General features: G+C 43.5%; 1 protein-coding gene across 1 annotated transcript in view; it reads right to left on the bottom strand.

Annotated features, from left to right (window-relative positions):
• Positions 1-13,498, bottom strand: part of C8A (complement C8 alpha chain) — a 55,380-nt gene extending 41,882 nt beyond the window's left edge. The window contains exons 1-2 of the mRNA XM_081146107.1: positions 13,303-13,498; positions 3,617-3,719 (exon numbers count right to left, since the gene is read on the bottom strand). Of these exons, the coding sequence (XP_081002233.1) occupies positions 3,617-3,719; positions 13,303-13,379 (180 nt within the window). The 5' untranslated portion in view covers positions 13,380-13,498. The remainder of the gene's footprint in view (positions 1-3,616; positions 3,720-13,302) is intronic.
• Between the last annotated feature and the right edge of the window lie 8,499 nt (positions 13,499-21,997).

Raw genomic sequence — 21,997 nt, 5'->3', positions numbered from 1 at the left:
GGTCAACACTCAACCACTGAGCAACACCAGCTGGGCGGATCTATTTCTTACTTGCTGTATAAAGTATCAGTGTTTGGTACTCTGTGCCTCAGTTTCCAAATGTGTAAAATGAGGTGGTTGACTTAGTTGACCTCACTAATACCAATTACTAAAGATTCTTTCCTGTGTCCTGCATTTGAAAAAGCCCAGGCATGAGAGTTAGGCCAACTTGGATTCAGATCCCAGATTCACTTACCAGCTGACGCTGAGCAAGTTGCTTACCTTCTCTGAGTTTCTGGTTTCTAATATGTGAAATGAATGTAGTGACACCTTAACTTGAAAGGGTTTTGTGAGAACTAAGTGAGGAAATGTATGAGAAAGCACCTAGACCTGGGCGTGGCACATCATTGGTGCTCAATAAACAGAAGTGGTTTCCAAACCATCATCATCTTTATCAATGCAGCCTTTCCCCCATGACTTGGTGGGTGAGCATGAAGCAGAGCAGCCTTCTTGCCCACTTCTGCCTATTTAAGAGGCAGAGGTACCAAAAGAGACAAAGATCACACCTGTCCATTTGCCTTCCCTGCCTTTGATTAACAACAGCAGTAAGAGATTAGTGAACTCTGTCATTTATAGTTAGTGATCAGTTAGGAAATATGAGGATATTTTCATTTTCTACCTGGCATCTTGCTGCACAGTGCAGTAAATAAAGGAGTGCTCAGCATAGCAACATAGAGCCAATTCTTTTTTTTACTCTTTGAAAAGTTCATCAGAGTTTTGAGACCTGCACTTACCAGCATGCTGGTAATGATGCTGGTAGCTACCATGTATTGAGTGCTTAGCCAAGCACTTCACATCCTTTATCTCATTTAATCCTCACAAGTTTGGGCGGTTATGTACTATTATGAATACCGTTTTAAACTGGGTTGTAAATTCACTTCTACCATTTACCATATATGTGTCACTGGGTAAATTACTAAACCTTTCTGCCCTCAGTCTTCTCATCTGGAAAATGAAAGGTATCCAAGAGTGTTGTCAAGATCAGTGATAATACATGTAAAGAAATGAGCACTTTGCCTGGTTGCTGGCATGCAGTCAGTAATCATAGTTCTCAGCCTCAGCATCATTCTTGTAGCCAACTGTTGGGCTACTCCAGAAGGATTTATGACTGAGCGGGAATTGGATTGGGTGACCCCCCTAATGTTATTATTCTTCATACCGTTCAGGAAGAGGCCATAGAGTGAGGTGGTCAGGCACAAGAGCATTTTAGAGTCACACTGATCAAATTTTAAATGTAGGCTCTGCCACTTTCCTAATGGGTGACCCAAGCAAAGGGGGATGAAGGTACCTATCACGTACAGTTGGCTGTGAAAGTCAAATAAGACAATTTATTTAAAGCATTAGCACAGTGTCTGGCATGTAGAAGTTGTTTAATAAATAGTGACTGTCCTTGCTGTTCTATCCTTCCTGTCGTTCCTACACTGGGAACAATGGTACAAACATGAGGTGTGTTCCCACCGGCTCCCTGTTTTCTGGGTTGTTATCAAATAATGAAGACATTGTGTTGCAGAAAGGTTGGTGCAGGTGTTCCCCAAGGGGTGTCTTCGTGCTATAGCCTGTGGTTTGTGTCATTAAGACATAATTTCCTTTTTCAGCCAGTAGATAGTGTTTCTTCCCAGAAATGCACAGCTTTGTGATTTTGAGAGGAAGAAATATATTAATAAAAAGGAAACTAGAGTGTCTTTCACATCAATAACAGGATTTAATTATTTTAAGGATTACTTAAGGAGATCATTCAATTCTGATTTAACCGGGGAGTTATTCACCTGCGCTATATGCTATCTAAATAGCAACGTACAGGAAAAACGCAGTTTGGGATACATAGTAGGTTGAATAATGGCCATGCAAAGAAATCAAATCCTAACCCTTGAAATCTGTAAATGTTACTTCATTTGGAAAAAGGGTCTTTGCAAACATTATTAAGGGTTTTGAGATGAGATTATTCTGGATTATCTGGGTAGGCCCTAAATGCCATCACAGTGTCTTTATAAGAGGAAGGCAGAGGGAGATGTCACACAGACACACAAAGGAGACACGCAGAGGAAGAGGAGATCATGTGGCCACAGAGGCAGTGATTGCAGTGATGCAGCCACCGGAATCCAGAAGAGGCAGGGAACAGATTCTCCCCTGGAGCCTCCAGAGGGAGTGTGGCCCTGCTGACACGTTTGTTACAGACATCTAGTCTCCAGAATTGTGAGAAATTAATTTCTGTTGTTTGTTGCAATTTGTTACAGGTGACCCAGAGAACTCATACAGGATCTCAAAGCAAAATGAGCATTTGGGGGCCAGCCTAGGATTAAAACAGGGGTCATCTAGGATTCTTTGGCGTATATCGGAGACTGGAGAAGCGGAACAATGAAGTTCAGGCTTTGAAGTTGAATGAACTAGGTCTGAATTGTGTTTCCACCACGCTGTGCTTTTGAACAGCTCATCAGTCATTCATAGGCACTCACATCTAACTAAAGAGCGGGTCTGGAGTAAGGACCATCAGCCGACTCTGCAAAAGCTTGTGGAAGAGACAGGTGGGGCCTGAGTCAAACAGCGGGAGTGGGGTTGGAGAACCCAGGGCCCAGGTCGTAGTTATGAAAATAGCTAACGTGCCAGGTGCCATGGGAAGCACTGTGCATCCACTACTCGTTTAATGCTTATGATAGCTCCGTGGTACAAGCACTGTTACTACTCTCATTTATAGATAGGGAATCAAAGGCAGAGAGAGAATAAAACATATGCCCAAAGTAACACAGCAAATAAGATGCAAAGGCAGACTCTCACTGCAAAATCAGAGCTTGAGCATTTACATTTGACGGTAGTGTGCCAATTACACGAGGCTCAGGCAGTGGCGAGTGAGTGTGTGTGAGGCGGAAGCCTGGGTGCATCCCTCCCTGGGTGCACCCAGCAAAGGCCCGTGTTGTCTGTAGAGAGTTTAAAGCACTAATAAAACAAAATAGAAACTAGCCTGCATTTTATTTATCACCATGAGCCAGGGTTCTGAACAGAGTCAGAATTTTAATATCCCTTCCTGCCAGAATGGTGGTGAGAAGTGCTCCCAATATCCCCTTCCCTTAGTATACCACTGTGTTTACCCACCAGCGTGGACCACTCAAAAACGGGCGTTCAAGATAGACACACATCTATTTATTGGGTGTGTCATCCTTTTCAATCTATGAAAGTGGGATCCTCAGGAACCCCCTCTGCGGCGTGCTTGGTTGACCTCAGCTCTCCATAGCTCATGGACAACTCAGCATTTTGCTACTAAGCCATTAGGCCCTCATTAAAAGGCAATAGATTGGCCATCAGGGATCTGTACCACTGTCCAACTAACTGCTTTTCTTTGTATAGGCCAAAATATCCACATCTTTGGCAGCCTCACCCAATAATGCCTTACAAACAAAATCAGGAGAGGCAAAAAAACAAAAAAGTTCTGCCCTCCATGTGTCTATGGCTTCCAAGCACCTATTTCTAGACTCAGTTTCTCCCCAGGCCTCCAGATTTATAGACCTGGCTGCTTATCTCCATTTGAACACCCAGTACATAATTCAAATATTAAATGCCCCCAAATTGGTCATACATGTCTTACCTTTACGTCCTGGCATGGAACGCACTCTGTCCACTCCGACCAGTCGCCCAGCTGGCAGTTAACTGCTGTGGGGGTGAAACTCTCAGCAGCCCGACCCACTCTCCTAAAGAGAAGAAAGATCCCTGTTTCAATTTAAATATTTTTATTATGATAATTTTTATTTTTTTATTAAAAATTCAAAGAGGTCTTTTAATATAAAGACATGCTAATAATATGAAAACAGGTGCTGATTTTTTCCCAGTTTTACTGAGGTATAATTAACAAAAATGATATATATTTAGGTATGCAATGTAATGGTTTGAGAGAGATATATATATATATATATATATATATACACACACACACACACACACACACACACACATACATACATTGTGAAATAATTCTCACAATGAAGCTAATTAACACATCCATTGCCTCACAGTTACCTTTTTTGGAGGGAGAGTGAACACTTAAAACCTACTCTTTTAGCAAATTTCAAGAATACAATACAGTATATATTTTTTTTTTATTGATTTCAGAGGGAGGAAGGGAGAGGAAGAAAGAGAAACATCAATGATGAGCGTCATTGATTGACTGCTTCCTGCACACCCCCCACTAGGGATCGAGCCCACAGCCTAGGCATGTGCCCTGACTGGGAATCAAACAGTGACCTCCTGGTTCATAGGTTGATACTCAGCCACTGAGCCACACTGGCCAGGCTACAATGCAGTATTATTAACCACTGTCACCACGCTGTACATTGCATCCCCAGAACTTAATCATCCTATAACCAAAAGTTTGTCCTCTTTGACCAATCTCTCCCCTTGTTTCCCCCTCCTCAGCCTTTGTAACCACCTATTATCACCTACTCTCTGGCTCTCTGAGTTCAACTTTTTTAGATGATAGATCATACAGTATTCTCTTTTTCTGTCTGGCTTTTTTCACTTAGTATAATGTCCTCCAGGTTCATCCATGTGGTCACAAATGGCAGGATTTCATTTTTTAAATGGCTGAGCATAGGCTGAATTTTCTAAGTTGTAAAGTTTGCCCATGGATTTGGGCATCTGGGTACCCATAGCAGCAGAACTCTAGGCAATGTCACAAGACAGTCCCTTCACCTTCAAGTCAACCTTCAAGTTATCTGGAGGTGAGAGTGGACACAGAGCAGGGAGAGGAGGGCAACGCCCACTGATGCTCAGTTATTCTTCCTTGGAAGGCTTGGGTCTAAGGGCACTTCCAACATATGAATGATTTTATCTTCTTAAGAATTTATATGCATATATGCACAACCCAAGGACACGGACAATGGTAGGGAGAGTGACTGGGGAGGGGGAAGGAACAGGGGGAAAGGGTCATTGGGGAGAAAAAGGGACATCTGTAATACTTTAAACAAAAATAAAAATTATTAAAAAAAAATAAAAAGAAAACCAAAAAAAAAAAAAAAAAGAATTACATGTGTAAAATAAACTGGTGAACAAAACAGATCCAGAGACACTGAAACATGCAACAGACAGACATATCTCAAAGGGAAGGAGGGGAGGGGCGGAAGAGACTAATCTAAGAACTTATATGCATATATGCGTAGCCCATAGACAAACGATAGTGTGGGGAAGGCCTGGGGTGGGGGTGGGAAAGGGGGTAGCGTGGAGGCCAACGGTGGAGGAAAAATGAGAGACATCTGTAGTACTTTCAACAATAAAAATTAAACCTATTTTTTAAAAGAAGAATTACATGTGCTGTTTTTAAAACAAACTATATGGCCTATTGCCATTTCTTTTTTTGCAATTTATTTTATTGCGGTAAAATACACATAATATAAAATTTACTATCTTAACCATTTTTAAGTGTACAGTTCAGTGCCATTAATTACATTCCCATTTTTCTGCCACCCTCACCACCATCCATCTCCAGAACTCTTTTCATCTCCCTGCATCAATTTTGAGATGAAAAGTCTAAGCAAAGGAAATAGCTGTGCATGTTTTCTTCTAGTCAATCACACTTTTAAGAAATGAAGAATGAAAATTCTATCGTGCTCTATTGCATGTAGTTTGATGCTAGAGGATTTATATAAAATCTCTCTTTTAATTCTATATGAATCTTATTTTTAGAGAGACGAGTACTGAGGGGGGCTAACAATTTTGAAGAGTCAGAGTAGCAAAAGGCCCAGTGGTTAAGAACATGGGATCTGGGGTGAGGAGACTGAGTTTGAATCTTAGCCACCCACTGACTTTGAAAATTTGAGCAAGTTCTTGAACTTCTCTGAGCTACAGCTCTCACAACTGTAGAACTATGTTAAAAATAATATTACCTAATAAGGTTATTGAAAGCACATTAAAATGCTTATGAAGTGTTTATTAAAGGTTGGCTTTTATTATTACACACTAGAACATTACCTGGATTATCTCATTTAATCTCTATAGTGATCCTAGGAGGTAACTATTATCAGCCCTATTTTGCATATAAGAAAGTCAAGATTCCTAAAAGCTAAGTAACCCCTGAGGTCATAGCCCAAGGGTGACAGAGGTAGAATTTGAACTAGTTGGCTTGATGGCAAAACCCATTTTCTGTTCCTCGTGACGCTTGCCTGGCTCCAAGCCTGAGCTTCTTTCGTAGCATCACCACCTCTCCTGTAGCTTCAGAGCCTGGTCATCCCACTGCAAATATCTCTAATGTCTGGTCAGTAGAAAGCAGTTAGATTCTCATTTCTGCTTCTTCATTCAATCTGTTGCTTTATGTTGCTTTGGTTGAATTCTATGAAAAACATCCAGCCTCGTACATTCACGTGACTGAAAAAGTTATGCAGTTGAGGAGTGTTTTAATAAATCTCTTCAGATAACTGTGAATGTTCTTCTTTGATACTACACCAAAACTTGACAAGGGAGTAATTCCTTAAATGTTAGTTGCAATTTGGAATCTGAAAGCATACCAATGAATTTTTTTGTACCCTATTACATTAAAATCCATTGGTATATGTACATTTTTCTTTAAGATATATATATATTTTATTTGTTGATGAGAGAGAGAGAGAGAGAGAGAGAGACCTATTTGACATTCCATGTATTCCTGCATTCATTGGTTGATTCTTGTATGTGCCCCAACAGAGGATGAAACCTGCAACCTTGGTGCAGTGGGATGATGCTCCAACCAACTGAGCTACCCGACCAGGGTGTTCCATGTACACTTTGAATGGATCCGATACCCATACATGATTTTTGTAACATTAGGCATTGGAAATTTGAAAAATAATGGTTCACTGATTATGCACATTTAAAAATATTCACACATGATTATATAATATGAAAAGCCAAATGTATTAAGATTGCTCATATCGAGCTCATAGTAGTAGATATGTTTTTCCAAAATTTTAATTTTTGCTTGAAAGCTCGAATTTTGTCATTGGTAACAATGATGTTGTTTGTTTCCTTGAAGTGATGATAGGCTCTCTTCATTTTTGAGAAAAATCTGTCTGCCAAATATCTAAGCCTGAATAACTAGTTTGACAGTTATCCTGTTGAATAAAAACAATGTTCCAGGAAAAAGGTGGCTACTTTTACTTACAACTCAAATGACTGCTTTTTCACAAGATAACCATCGGACTTCAGTGCAGTGAGAGTTCTTCATGCATTCTTCCCACTTTGGCACATAGGATATTTAAATAGCATGCATTCAAAGATTGAGGCTTAACAAAATTAATAATTTTTACTGTTTCAAAAGGGACTTTCTTAAATAAAACTTAATCTCCTGTGAGTTTGGTCCTACTCCTTTGATTTGTACCAAGGCCCCAGTAATTTTACCTGTCATTACTTTTGCACCACCAGTGCAAATATAAACACAATGAAAAGGGCAAATGTCTTAGTATTACTGTGAAATTATTTTGAACTCACAGGACACCCTCTCCCAAAAAGATCTTAGGGACTCCCTGGGGTCTATAGACCACACTGTGAGAGAAACTTATCTATAAAGTGATGTTAGTATACATACAACACCACCCCTACTAGCCCTTCAAAGAAAACCAGTGCTCAGCTCACAATATTCATCTATATTCCAATATGTTTCATGGCTCTGGAAGACCTCTTCGTCCCGATCAATGAGCCGTCCAACACTCTGCCCTCTCAGTGGCTTCTTTTCCTCATGTCTGAGGAAAAGACCCCCTCCTGTTTTTATTTCCCTCTACAACTAGTTTTGATTCCATGGTTTATAATTTTAAAATCTTAATTATATCCTAAATTCTTGGACCCCACATTTCCCTTGACCACACCTGCCCGTAGAAGCCAATCCTGACTGATTCCAACCATCTATCTCTTTACTTGGTTAACTCTTAGATTTATTTCAATCTCATCATAAACATCGGTTCCTTAGGGAGACCTTGCTCACCACCCAGGATGTTTAGATACCTCCTTTCATATGATTTGGTCAAGCTCTGCTCATCTTCTCCACCCTTAATTGTCACACTTGTAATACTTGTATAATCTCTCTCTTCTCCACCAGATTGTAAGCTTTATGAAGGCAAGTGCTGTTCATATATTTGCTACTAAAGTTCCAGCATCTATCATGGTGCAAGACCCAAGTAAAGTGCTCAGTAAATAAATATTTAGGAAAGGGAGAAAGAAGGAAAGGAAGAAAGGAGGAATAAAAAAGGGAAGGGAAGGGGAGGGGAGAGGAAGGAAATAATTTATGGGAAATAGAGTTGCATTGTTTCGAGATTTATTTGAATCTAATTTTCAGTTAGAATCTAATTAAATAATTCTGGTATCTAGATATTCAAATGGTTCAAGGTTTGGTTCATCTGTCATTTTGCCTATAGATTGTCCTAATAATAAAAGTTTGAAGCATAGAACCATGGAGAAAGACAAGGGTTCTAATCGTCAAGAGATGGGAGAGGAGGTTTGGGAGCAGAATACGTCTCCAGCGTTAGTTTTGCATCTCACTGTAGAATTGTCAAGATAATGTCATTGTAAGCCCACAGAGACTGTATTATGATGTCAAAATGGAAGGAAACAGTATTAATGGATGGAAGCAAAAGCCTAGACAGAGCAGTGCTGTGTTGCTGTAGTTTTAAAAGCTTTGTGACATGATGTCTAGACAGAGGCTCACACAGTAATGCTATCACTGAAGCAAGAGTATGAAAGGTGCACAGGACCACTCGTTAAATCATAACAGGGCTCCAACCTTCCAGCCATTATCAACATTGTGACCAGCATCTTCATGTATCATTCCAATGAATTTTTAAATGTAGTTTGTTTTTTGCTGATTATAAAAGCAATGCATTCTGATTATAGAGAACATAGAAAAGATAATGAAAGAAAAAATTGCCCCAGTTCCTACCAACACTAATATGTTTTCATATTTCCTTTCACTCTTTATTTTCATAACACAGTTGAGGTCTTACTGAGTATTGCATTTTTAGATCCTGCTTTTCCGCTTGATATTGCAGCAGGAATGTAAACTACTTATGGCTATTCCATTCCCCTAACATCAAACAGCTGGACTATCATTGAGCCCCCGGTTTCTCTGTATTCTAAGTTATTTATTGAAGGTACGTAGACTGGGGATGGCTGACTTGCAGGATAGAAGTGATTTTAAAGCTTACGACGCATGGCCCAATAGCTCTCCAAAAGAATTGTATCAATTTTTCAATTACTTAAGGAACCATTAATAAATCTGTGGCGGAGGAAATCTTGGCAAATAGTTTTAAAGCATGTCCCAGGTACTGAAAATCTACTCAAGCAATAAGACATGTACTAGAGGGCACTGGGATTCAGTGTCCTTGATTCTAGTCCCTAGTTTGCCTGTACCTTGCTGTGCTACGATATTCAAGTTGATTTAACCACCTGGCTTTTAGTTTTTTCCTCTGTAGAATCACACAAGTCAATACAGAGCTATTACAGGGTTTCTCAAAGTGTGCTCTGCAGAGTACTAGTTCCAGAGAGATCGCCTGAGATGGAGGAGGCAGAGAGAAGGTCCCTGGTCAAATACATTTGGATAAATTGCACACACCATACTACTTTTGGAGATTGAAAATCCCCAGTGACATATTAAAGGCTCTGAGAAGTTCTGCGTTTTAATTTACTTAACCCAGCATTTACCCAGTTTTTTGAATGCATGTCATTTTTTCAGGTAACATCTGAAAGACTATGTAACACATTTGAAGAAACACTGATATAACATAAAGGGGTTTAGAGTCCAACAAATATTGATTTAAATCCAGTTTCTGCCACTTTCTGAACTTCAATTTTCTTATAGCTGAAAACCAGGGATAACAGAAACTTGTGAAACTGTTTTTGACATGGCGCGAAATCATGTACGTAAAGCCCTAAGCACAAGCTTCACACACACATTAGTTTCTTACCTCTAACCTTCTCTGGCCCACACTTGCTCATCACATCTCTCCATCGCTGTCAAAATGTACTGAGCGCCTGCTCTCATAGGGCTGTGGACTGCTGGGATGCTTCCCACCCACCTCTTTAAATAGGGTGGCGTATTGGGCAAAGGGCATGAAACCTGAAGGGAACCTACAACTTGCAAGTCCAATGCTCGACCCCAGGTTCTGGCCACTTTAGCAGTTTAGACAACAAAATAATTAATTAGCTACCAGTCCTAACTAGCAGGTCAGAAGCCCCAGCCCTGATTATTGCCAGGGAGCCACCTACTACATTGGCTCAGCTTATAGTCAAAGCTGATTGTCACTAAATTATATAATCTTGAGCCAGTCCCATTCAGTTACATGGAATTATATCATGAAACGGAAGTGTTTTAAATTTGCCCTTGAAGGTGCTGATCTCCAGCAACCTCCCACTTGCTAAATCCAGTGGAAGGTTTTCTGGGTTGGTCTTACTTGCCCTCTGTTAACCATTGTTTCCTCCTTGAAATCTCTCCTCTCTTGGACTCCTTTTGCACCGCACTTCCCTGCTCCCTTCCTACCTCAGTGGTCAGTTCTCTTTCACTTCTCTAAAAACTGGAATCCCTCAGGGTACGGTCTTGCCTCTCTTCTTTGCTCCTGCTTGTCTCACTCTTGAGAAAGTGGGATCCATTTCCTGCGCTTCATGTACCATCCGCATTAACGCCTCCTAAATTGAGATCTTCAACTTGGACCACTCCTCCGAAACCCTGTCTTGCTTATCCGACTGCCCATTTTGTATCTCTATTAGGTGTCTGTCGGGCATGGCAGACATACTGGCTCCAAATATAAACTCTAAACATTCTCCTTTTAACCTGCTCCTCCCTCAGTTTTACCTACATCAGTAGGTGGAACCACCATGACACGCAGTTGCTCAAGCCAGTTTCCCGCAGTGGACTTTCATTCTTCCCTTCCTCTAGCCCCCACATCCAGACCTTGGGAAATTTCTGACAACATCACCTTCAAAATGTCCCTCAAATATCTTGCCTCCCACCCATCTGTACTGGCCCTGTCCTAGTTTAAGGCACCATTCTCTCTCACCCAGATCATTGCTGTGGCCTCCAATGAGACCCCGCGCTTCACTTTCCTTCAATCCCTTCTTTGCACAGCCACAAGGACGACTTTTTAAAAATTACAAGTCAGATACTATCCCTCTTTTATAAGGCCACTCAGTACTTTTATCTGTTTGTTTTTTACTACACACAGACTGAAACCCAAATTCCTCATCAGGGTGCCTAGGTCCTCTGTGATCCGGCCTCTGCCCCCCCTCACGCCCCTCCCAGCCCTCAGGTCCACGAACAGGACTAGCCCACCGCAGGGCCTTAGCTGCTGATCCCTCCACCCTGCCCTGTGTAACATGGCTTCTCCTTACCCTCCTCCGCGTCCCAGCTTAAATGCCACCCTGCAGAGAACCACCCCCCTCCTGCCTCTCTTCTGATTGCTCTAATATCCCTAACAAAGGGCCTGGTTGTTTCCTCCACAGTGTTTATCACCCATTCTACTGAAAGGTTTTGTTTACATGTTTATCGACTGGCTATGCTATACTGTAAATTCCTTGAGGGTAGGGACATTACCTGTTCAGTTCACCACGTGGTACCTAGCATACTTGGAATATTTAACAAAATCTTACCTGAACCCTAACATTGAAAACATATGATATACCTAGACATTTTAATGATACATTTACTTTTATGAGCTCATGTTTACCATTTGCTTACTATAAAGTCTTAAGAGAAAAATTGGATTTTTTGAGAAAAACATTTTAAAACAAACGTGATGATGTAAGGTTTTATTTGGTGGGAGGAAAGGAGTGCCACTGTTAAATTCTTTTAAAAGTTTAAAATCACTGACCAACCTCCAAGATCCATGCCAACTGGGACATTATGAATTGGTTCTAATTTTTGTCAACCATCCGAGAGAAGGTGAGTCCCCCAAAATGACAAGAACAATCATACGACACCACTGGCAACAGCTCACCGAGGACGAGGCTCTGTTCTACATACTTTTCATGCATTTAATCCTTCCTCTTACTTTCTTCCCACCTTATAGCTCAGAAGAGTTAAATAACTTGCCTGAGGTCACACATACAAAATGCCGGTGGCAGAATTTGAACCCAGGGTTACTTCCCGGCGTAGTTTCCCGTTTCAGAGCCAGGGGCAGACGCACTGGCGTTAGGCACAGAGGCCTTGTGATTTTCTCCTCCAGTGCTTTGCAAAGTGTTTAATTGGCTCTCTTTCGCTTTGACTTCAAATTTGCCTCCTCACTGGTCTGTCTTATTTGATAAGTTCATCAAACATCAGGACTCTTTGTTCATTTGCAAAAAGTATTACAATGATAAGCTTTTATAATTAAGAGTATCTCAGCAGAGGTTGCCTTTACCATGGTTCCCTCACCTTTATCTTCTAATTATTAGAGATGAATTTTCTGATTTTGTTCAAAATCGTATTTGCTTTAAATACAAGTTGCAAGTTAACCGTTTATAAAAATGCCTTCCTCCCTTCTAAACTGTTACTTAAAGGAAATCTCTCTTCCTTTAACGTTTAAAAGCAATAATGATTTAAAATTGAATCATCCAACAAGAATTTGAGTAAAATAACTCTAATTACAATCTTCAATGTTTGGAAGATAGAGACTGCTTTAAAACTGTCCCAAAGGTGAAATAAAGAGCTGTTTAAGCACCACAAAATATTTAATGTTAAGATATAAAAAGCATGAGACCAGGTTAGAAAATTCAAGGAAATGGACTGGGCAAAATGCAATGTACATATGAAAATATCACTTCCATTCATTATCCCACAGCCAAAGGTAAGCTCGTTTCTCTGAAGTGACCCAGCGTCCCTACAGTCTCTTGCCTTCCCAAATGATTTTATGTACATTATCTAATTTCATTCTTCCTCAAATACTATGAATCAGATGTTCTTATGATTCACAAACAGATAAGCAGAGGTTAACTGTCCAACATTACTCAAGAGAACTGTGATTCATTAAGCTGAGTGTATTGTATATGCAGGATCTTATTTCATGTTCATGAACGCTTACAGAAGAGGCATTATTATTCTCATTTTACAGAGAGGCCAACTGAAGCTCGAAGGAAGGCAGGGAGTCCTCCAGGTTCCCCAGCTCCTGAGTACCAGAGCTGTGACTTGCACACTCTTTTCATTGTCCTCTAGTCCTCCACTGGACTAGTAAGAGCATGAAACGAGGTCACATTCCAACTCAACTAGCCTGTTACAAACATGGAAGTGCCTCAGTCCCCCACCGGGTGATCCCTACATGCAAATTCTGCAGAAGCATGTGGCTGACTCACCGGTTCACCGTCTCCTGTGTGGTTACCCACGGCTGACAAGTCGTTAAAGACAGGATGAAGAGAGCAACAGCGAACATCTCACCCGGAATCCACCAGCCTGGAGCACCTGGAAGGAATTAAAGATCTATCCAGGGGGTTGGAGTAAAAGATGTCTACAGGCCGGGACCCATAAGATCTAAAGTTTGAAACTAACAGAACTCCCTTGATTACCACTCCGATGTCGTTAATTAGTTACTAGGGTATTGATTAGCCAAACACCCTAAAACCCCAGACACCAAAGGCCACTGTCCTTCAGACCTTTTGAAAAAAAAATACCCATAAGATATTTATTTAACCAATACCAGCTTAGCAAAGGGATCTCATTTTCAGAAGGAAGCATAAGTCAATACAGTTCCAGAATTCATGGGTTTTTTTAGTGGTTCTTGGAATTTGTAAAGTCAGATCAATTTGTTTTGCAAGACTGAAATAAGGCTAATACTAGTATATCAGTTCAGCCATAAACAGCTAGCAAAACATAGAAAATGCTAACAATTATGTACCACCAAACATCTGGAGCCTGAGAAATGTAGGGAACTCAATGGACTTCCTACTTTTTATCCACACATTGGATATCATTAAGATCCACCATATTGGTGTCTTGAGGGGACCAGATACCTTATATGGATATCTCCAGAAGCATTCTCTAGAATTCCAGTAACAGCTACACATCTGGACTGATGATACCATACCTACATTCACTCTCTGACTCTTCCAGTCAAAACAGACATTTCATAATGCTTTTACTGAGATGTGGGTGTCATGATGGGTATTATATCTGGATATCCTTAGGGCAGCTCAGGGTGGCACATCAGGAATCCAATTTTTCCACCAACTCCCTAGCTGTCTTCCTCTGTCCCTGTCTCACCCACAGTCCAAGTTCCTGAGACAGGCCCACAGACCAATCCCCCCTCAACCCCCTGAAATATAGCTCAGGTTTTCCTCCACCAGTTCTACTGCTTTTCTATTGTGGAGCAGACCTCTCCATAGAACAGTGGTCTCAACTGGGATGATTTCACCCCTCAGGGGACATTTGGCAATGACCAGACACATTTATGGTTGTCACACCTTTGGAGGTTGTGCTATTGGCATCTAGTAGATAGGATACTGCTAAACATCCTATGACGCACAGAACAGTCCCCTCAACAAAGAATTATTGGGCTCAGAGTGTGAGTAGTGCTGAGGTTGGGAAATGCTGTCTCACAAAAAAGCTGGGTCTCCCTTCCCTTGGCCCTTGTAATTCTGGTGAATTAATTTTCTTTTTCTTTTTTAATTTATCTTTATTGTTGAAAGTATTACAGGTGTCCCATTTTTTCCCCCCAACTGACCCCCTCCACCTCGCTCCCACCCTCTCCCAGGCCTTCACCCCGTTATTGACTGTGTCCATGGGTTATGCTTATATGCATATTTTTTGGTTAATCTCTTCCCACCCTCCACCTTCCTTCTCTCTTTCCTCTGAAATATGATCATCTGTTCCCTACGTGAATGTCTCTGGATCTATTTAGTTCATCAGATTCTTTTGTTCATTAGCTTCTTCTTAAGGAAGACCTTTCAACATTTCCTGTAGTGCTGGTCTGGTGGTGATGAACTCCTTTAGCTTTTTCTTATCTGTGAAGCTCTTTATCTGACCTTCAATTCTAAATGATAGCTTTGCTGGGTAGAGCAATCTTGGTTGTAGTTCCATGTTTTTCATCACTTTGAATATTTCTTGCCACTCTCTTCTGGCCTGCAAGGTTTCTGTTGAGAAATCAGCTGACAGTCATATGGGTGCTTCCTTATAGGTAACTAACTGCTTTTCTCGTGCTGCTTTTAAGATTCTCTTTTTGTCTTTAACCTTTGGCATTTTAATTATGATGTGTCTTGCTGTGGGCCTCTTTGGCTTCCTCTTGTTTGGGTCCCTCTGTGCTTCCTGGACTTGTAAGTCTATTTCTTTCCCCAGGTAGGGGAAGTTTTCTGTAATTATTTTTTCAAATAGGTTTTCAATTTCTTGCTCTCTTTTCTCTCCTCCTGGCGCTCCAATAATACGAATGTTGGGCCTCTCGAAGTTGTCCCAGAAGCTCCTTATACTATCTTCATATTTCTGGATTCTTTTTGCTCTTCTGATTGGGTGTTTTTTGTTTCCTCATGTTCCAAATTGCTGATTTGATTCTCAGCGTCCTCTACTCTACTATTGATTCCCTGTAAATTATTCTTCATTTCAGTTCATGTAGCCTTCATTTCAAATTGGTACTTTATTATGTCATCGATTTTCTCTGTTATTTTTGTAAAACTCTTACTAATATGGTTGAGCATCCTTATATACAAAATTCTGAACTCTGTATCTGTTAGCTTGCTTGGATCTATTTCATTTAGTTCCTCTTCTAGAGATTTCTTTTGTTCTTTCCTTTGTGACATGTTTCTTTGCCTCCACATTTTGACTGCTTCCTGGTGTTTGTTTCTATGCATTAGGTAGAGCTTTTATGTCTCCTAGAATTGGTAGAGTGACTGTGTAGTAGGTGTCCTGTAGGGTCCAGTGGCTCAGCCTCCCCACTCACCTGAGCTGGACCCTCTAGGTGCTCCCCTGTGTGTGCTGTGTGCACTGTCCTGTTGTAGTTGAGCCTTGGTTGCTGCTGGAGTCACTGGGAGGAATTGAACCCCAGACCAATCAGCTGTGAGGACCAGCTGCAACTACAGCCAGAGAGCTGCTGTGCTGGAGACACCCCTATGAAGCAGGATTTACTTCAGTGGAGCTTTGGTGTTCACCAAGTGCTCCCCTTGAGTGTGTCACTCATGGATGTGGTAGGGTTGTAATCCTGGTGGTCGAGTCTGACCACCAGGTGAACTATTTCTGGGCCTCCTGGAAGGTGTAAAGTCAGTTTCTTCCAGTGCCTTGCCCAGGGCCACCCAGCATGAGCTACACAAACCTGGGGCCACTTATCAAGCTGTATGGGGCTGCTTGTTAGAGAGATTTTAGGAAAGTCCTAAGAATAAGGCTCGAGAGGCCACTTGCACAGAAAAGCCCCTAGAAATGGCTGGATCAGCTGCAGGTGGGGAGGGGCGGGGCCTCCGGGAATCACGGGGCGGGGCCAAAAGTGCAAGTCAGGTGCTGGCAACTCAAACATGGCGCCTGCCTGCCGGCTGTGTGCAGGGAGGGCTCGCCAAGGGAGCCATGGCCTCCGCCAGCCCTTCTGCCTGGGAGGAAGCCGCCCCTCCACCTCTTGCCCGGATCTCAGGCAGGTTAGTTCCTCCCCGAGTGTCCCAGGTCCCTTCAGGCTGCTGCCCGGCGCTGGGCTCAGAGGGAGCATCTGAGTGAGTCCGTGCCGGGCCCTTTAGAGGAGCTGCTGGGGCTCCCGCAGCCTCCGCGACCCTCAGGGACAGTCCCCGCGGGTTTCACAGCCGAGAGTTGTGGGGACGTCTCTTCCCGGCCCTGGAGCCCTGGGCTGGGGGCCTGCTGGGGGCTGGGACCCCTCACTCCTCCGGGAAACCTCCGCCCCGAGATTCCCTCCCAGGTTTAAACTGCAGCACCGGGTGTGGGCCCGCGGCGGCGTCTCTGAGATCCAGCCCCATCCCCCCGAGTCTGCGCGCCTCCTACCGCTCTCAGTGCTTCAGCTCCCTGGCTGTGGGGCTTCTGTGCAGCCGGATCTCAGGAGGCTCTGAGGGATGGTGGTTCTGTGTTTTAGTTGTGATTTTGATGTGGTCGCGGGAGGCGGCGGGCGCAGCTGTTTCCTGCGCCGCCATCTTGTTTCCTCTTCGTTTCCTTCTTTGGACGCGGAGCCTGTGTTGCCTTCCTTCCCAGCCCAGCTCCTCCTGGAGATTCCCCTGATGCCCTTTTCCTCAGCCAAGGCCTCAGCAGCACTCAGGACCCGCCTTCACCTCTACTCACTCACCTGCCTCATCCTTCACCCCTCAACATGGTCACTTAAATTCTGTTATTTCCTCTGTAATATTTTCCCTCTGAGCTCCTCTCCTTCATCCCCACTGCCTTTGATCCATTTTGGAGCTCGGCTCTCTCTGAAGCCATCAGAAGAGACCCCTAGCGGGCTTCTGCTTCTCCTCTCTCCAAACCTCCCAGTACCTTGCTGCTGAATTTGTCCTCAAGAAAACTGCCCCTGACAACATCATTCGCCTGCTCAGAAACCTTCAGCGGCTCCCCATTGTCTATAAAATTAGATTCCCAATTCCTCCAAGCCATCTGTGCAACCTTATGAACCGCACCCCTCTAATTATCCCCCACATTGCCTCCCAGGCTCCCCTTGCCGTCCTCACACTTCCTCACTGTGTGGCTGCTCCTCCCGGACCCGCCACCCGAACGCCGTTGCCCTTTATCTCTTGCCCGTCGTGGGTCCTTGGCGGACGGCTCCATCTAGGGGGTGTCTCTTTGTTACTCTGAACCTTATAAACACATATGAGTGCTTTTCATTTTTGCCTCATATGATTTTCTTAGGAAGTGGGCTATATCTTTAGAATAATATCATTTGAAAGTTTCTTTAGGGTAAATTCTGTGTCTGGTTTCTCTTTATATACACCATCTCATTTAATACTGAATGTTTAATAAGAAATATTTGTTGATTGAGTGAATTAGCAAATGAAACAATTAAAAACAGTTTGCTATTTTGTAATACTTTCGGGTATAATTTCTCATTTAATCCTCAAAATAATCTTGTGAGATAAATACCATTATCGTGAAGAGAATCCTGGGAGTCAGAGAGACAGTGACTAAGACGGACAATAGGAGCAAGATACATAGAGTACCTGGCCCTGCACCTGCCATAGTGTATGATTCAAACATTTTTTTTACTCTAACACAGTAATCCTGCCAGGCCCCTAATAATAGTGCTATTTTAAAGATGAGGATGTTGACTTTCAGAGTGGTTAAATAATTTGCCTGCAATTACACAGCTGGTGAGTCTCAGAACCATGGATTTATAATCTGCCTAACTTCAAAACCTGAGATCTTTTTTGGTCTGGTCACATAACCACTGCACTACTAAGTGGTATATCAGGACCAAGGCTTGGGTCTTCTACCTCCAAGTCCAGTTGTCTGTCTGTTACCCCTTAGCTCAGAGAACAACATCATTTCCAGGGAACAAAGAAAGGGCAATAAGGTAAACAGAGAGATAATCACAGGATAGAATCAAAAGGAAAGAAGTGAGGTCAGACGGGATTATCCATGCCTCTACCACTAAGTGTATCTGTTGTGTGTGTGTGTGCGTGCGTGTGTGTGTCCTGGGATGAGGGGGGGCTCTCGTCTGCTATGAGCCAGACTGTTCAAAGATGAATGGGAAATGCCAAAACATTTTTAGGTTTGCATGTGTGCATTTCACCTTAATCGTAGCATTCTGTTATCAAAGATAGTTATAAAATGCCATACAAAATAGACAGCAAGGTGCCAATTCATTTTGAAAATGCACTGCTTGTCTCGGAAAAACACTTTCCACTACCTACATCAGCCCGTGAGTTATGGCCTTGGCGTGGAGCGTGCCCTGCTTTGTCTCAGACTGCCACCCCCGGGACATCCAGGTCTATGCTCTCAGTACTCTATGCCACATTCCCCCTCTGCTGGACCTGCAGCTCGCCCACTGCAGGTGGAAGATCAAAGTTCTTCAAATCTAATGCAAAGGGAGGCAATTGGCTAGAATGGAAAGAACACAGCTGTAGGTCAGAAAACACCATAACCAATTATTGTCTCCTTGCCTCAGTTTCTCTATCTATAAAATGGATAAAACAATACCCGTCGGGATAGAACTGAAGAGCTGAAGACTAAATGAGGAAATCTATCCTTGACTGAGAATTTGGAACAGTTTTTACTCATTTATTTCAGTTTCCCCTTCTGTCTGTTCCTCCTTCCCAGTGTCTACTTGTCTTATTTCATAAGCATGAGAACTTTCATTTAATGCAATGAAGGGGAAAGCAGAAGAAAGAAGGGACCTGGCACAGAGAATGGTTTCAGTGGCAGGGCCCAGGTGACAAAGTGGTACAAGGGCCCACTTCTCCATGTCTGCCCAGGTTCCCGGACCATCCCAGCACCTCAAGGGTTGAAACGGTTGGGAGCCACTCAGTGCAGCAACTTTAGCTTGGACATGGCCAATCTCACGATGGCCAGAAGCAAGCAGAGCTTCTCCAAGCAGCTTAGTGATTGGCAGCATGGATGGCAGAGCACAGTTTTATGAGGGGGGGGGTGTGCGCGCGAGTGTGCACACGTGTGTGTTAGAGCTGCTCCCTCACTGGAAAAACCTGCAAAATATTCAACACAACACCGGGCCCCAAGTCTGCAGACAGTAGGTGAGCACCCCTGCCTACCGCCTTGCCTTCCCCTCCCCACCGCCTCTCTCACTGCATGTCTGTGATATCTGTTTCCTCCTGGTTGCTTTCGTCAGTCCCAGGCTGTGGCCAGCAGACATTCGTGGTGGGTTTTTGGCTGAAAATAAAGTGGGCCTGGTTTAAGGAAGTGGTCTCAAGCCGAGGCTTTATGGAGATGGCTACTGCATGCCTCCTGCATGTCGAAACTCTGTATTTGTACTGAAGAGGTGAGATGAGAGGGGGTCAGTGTCTGGCTCATTTCTACATTAGCGTAGAAATTAAAGACCTTCATGCAAAGAAGGCATTGAGCACTGTAAGCAGCTCTAGCCAAATCTGGGTGGTCCTTGGGGAAATTCCTCTTGGAATTTGGCTGATAACCAGAGTGCATTTTACACCTGAGCAAGTTCTCCGGGCATCATCAATTGATCAGTTGTCTTCTCTGTGATTCCTCCACTCACAGCATGGTGCAGGCACTCCTTCCTCTCTTCCCACCGCACTGCCCACATCCCCCTCCCTGAAAGACCACCAACTTGGTTTGTGATTTGCTCCACCTATGATTTCTGTGAACTCGTGGAAGGCAGGGCTGTGCTGGCCCAGAGTCTGTGTGCGCCAGGTGTGCGAGTCAAATGGAACTGCAGCCCCGCCGACTTCGTGGGCCCCACTGAGCAGTGCACACAGAGACTAAAGACACTACTAAACCCCACTAGAAGTAGGTCAGCAGCTTTGCAGGATCGCCTGTGCAGGGAGGTCTATACAGCAGCCACGGGAACCTCCTCCTCCCACAGCATTGCCTCCTCCGTTCCCCACTGGCATCACGCTGAGAGCTCTGGCCCCTTTCTGTTCCCCACTCCACTAGGACCTTCCTGAGGGCAGGGGCCATGCTTTAAATCACCTTTGTGTCCCAAGTGTTGGCACATAGTAGGTGCTCTACACTTGTGTTTTATGCAGCACAGTAGGAGGATGGTACCTTTTACGTCTAACATTCCTGGATTGTTAACTAACTGTGCAACTTTGGACAAGTTACTTCACCACTTTGCCTTAATTGCCCCTCCTGTATAATGGGTTCGATGGTAATTTCACATATATATGTGTGTGCGTGTGTGTGTGTGTATATATATATACATAAATTTCACATACACATAGACACATGCATACCTAATGACTAATACATGTTTGTTAAATTTACCTGAATTAATAGGCGTTTCCAGCCCAATCATGATGGACGCTGTTTCTCTTTGTAATCCTCTCACTTCCTGCCTTGTCTGTTCCAGAAACACCCTTCTGGGACCAAGCAGGTGGAGGCTCATTCACAGCTGGGGCTCACAGTGCCATTTGAGGGGTCAATAAGAAGGTCAGGGTCACTGAGAAAGTGAGAGTAGGCCTACATGTGTCGTTTTTCTGTGTGTTTTAGGCATTTCTATGTCATCAGGCCCTAGGTATTTACTGTGTCAATGAGGCTTCTGAAAGATATTGTGGCCTTTAAGCCTCAAACCCACAGAGACCCAACAGACAGATCAGTCAAAACATAAGCCCTGGGAGGCTGGCCAAACCCATTCTGTTCACTTTTATGTTGCAAAGTCGCTGCTACGTCAGGGGCTGGGTTAGGTTCTGTGGCGGGCACTGGACTCTTAGAGATGAGAACACAGCCCCAGCCCTCACGATGTCACACCCTGGGTGGGGTGCCATGGGGATCTGCAGGGGCCCAAGCTGGGAGCACGTGGGGTTGGGGCTTTGAAGGAGGCAGGTGGGCAGATAGAAGTTTCTTTAGACAGAGAGAGGAAGAAAAGGCATTCCAGGCAGAGGAAGCAGCACGAACAAAGGCATGAAGACACAAAGAGATGCGGCCAGTTTGGGGATCGACCTGCTACTTGGTGGGAAGGGCAGAAGGACAAGCAAAGGCCACAGCAAAGGGCTTTTTTTTTTTTTTTTTGGCCAAGACTAAGATTTAGATTCTATCTCTAAGCATGTGGAGGGGTTACTGAGCACTGTAAAGCAGCAGAGCCCCTCATCAGACTTGTACTTGGAACTCGGGGGGATACACAGAGGATGGCGGCAGAGAAACCTGCGTAGAGACGGACTCCCAGGGACTGGAACTCCATGCGCCTGATACACCAGGGGAAATGCTTGCAGACAAGAGGGCGTGGTGGGAACTCAGAAGCTCCAGGTCAGACCTCTGGATTCAAATGCCAGCCTCTACAGGATTGCACTGCACGACCTTGGGACAGTCCCTGGGCTTCTCTGGACCTCAGTGTCCCTGCCTGACATCTGGCTCCTTCTCCGCCACCTCCTCCAGTCTGAAATCTTACCCTTCTATAATCCTGATCTAAGGCACCCCCTTAGGACGACAGAACTAGGAAACAAATGTGTATATGTATTTCCA

This window comes from Miniopterus schreibersii (genome assembly GCF_964146895.1).
Source record: "Miniopterus schreibersii genome assembly, chromosome: 8".
Lineage (NCBI taxonomy): Eukaryota > Metazoa > Chordata > Mammalia > Chiroptera > Miniopteridae > Miniopterus > Miniopterus schreibersii.
The sequence above is the reverse complement of the archived record's forward strand: the minus strand, read 5'-3'. Positions and strand labels throughout refer to the sequence as shown.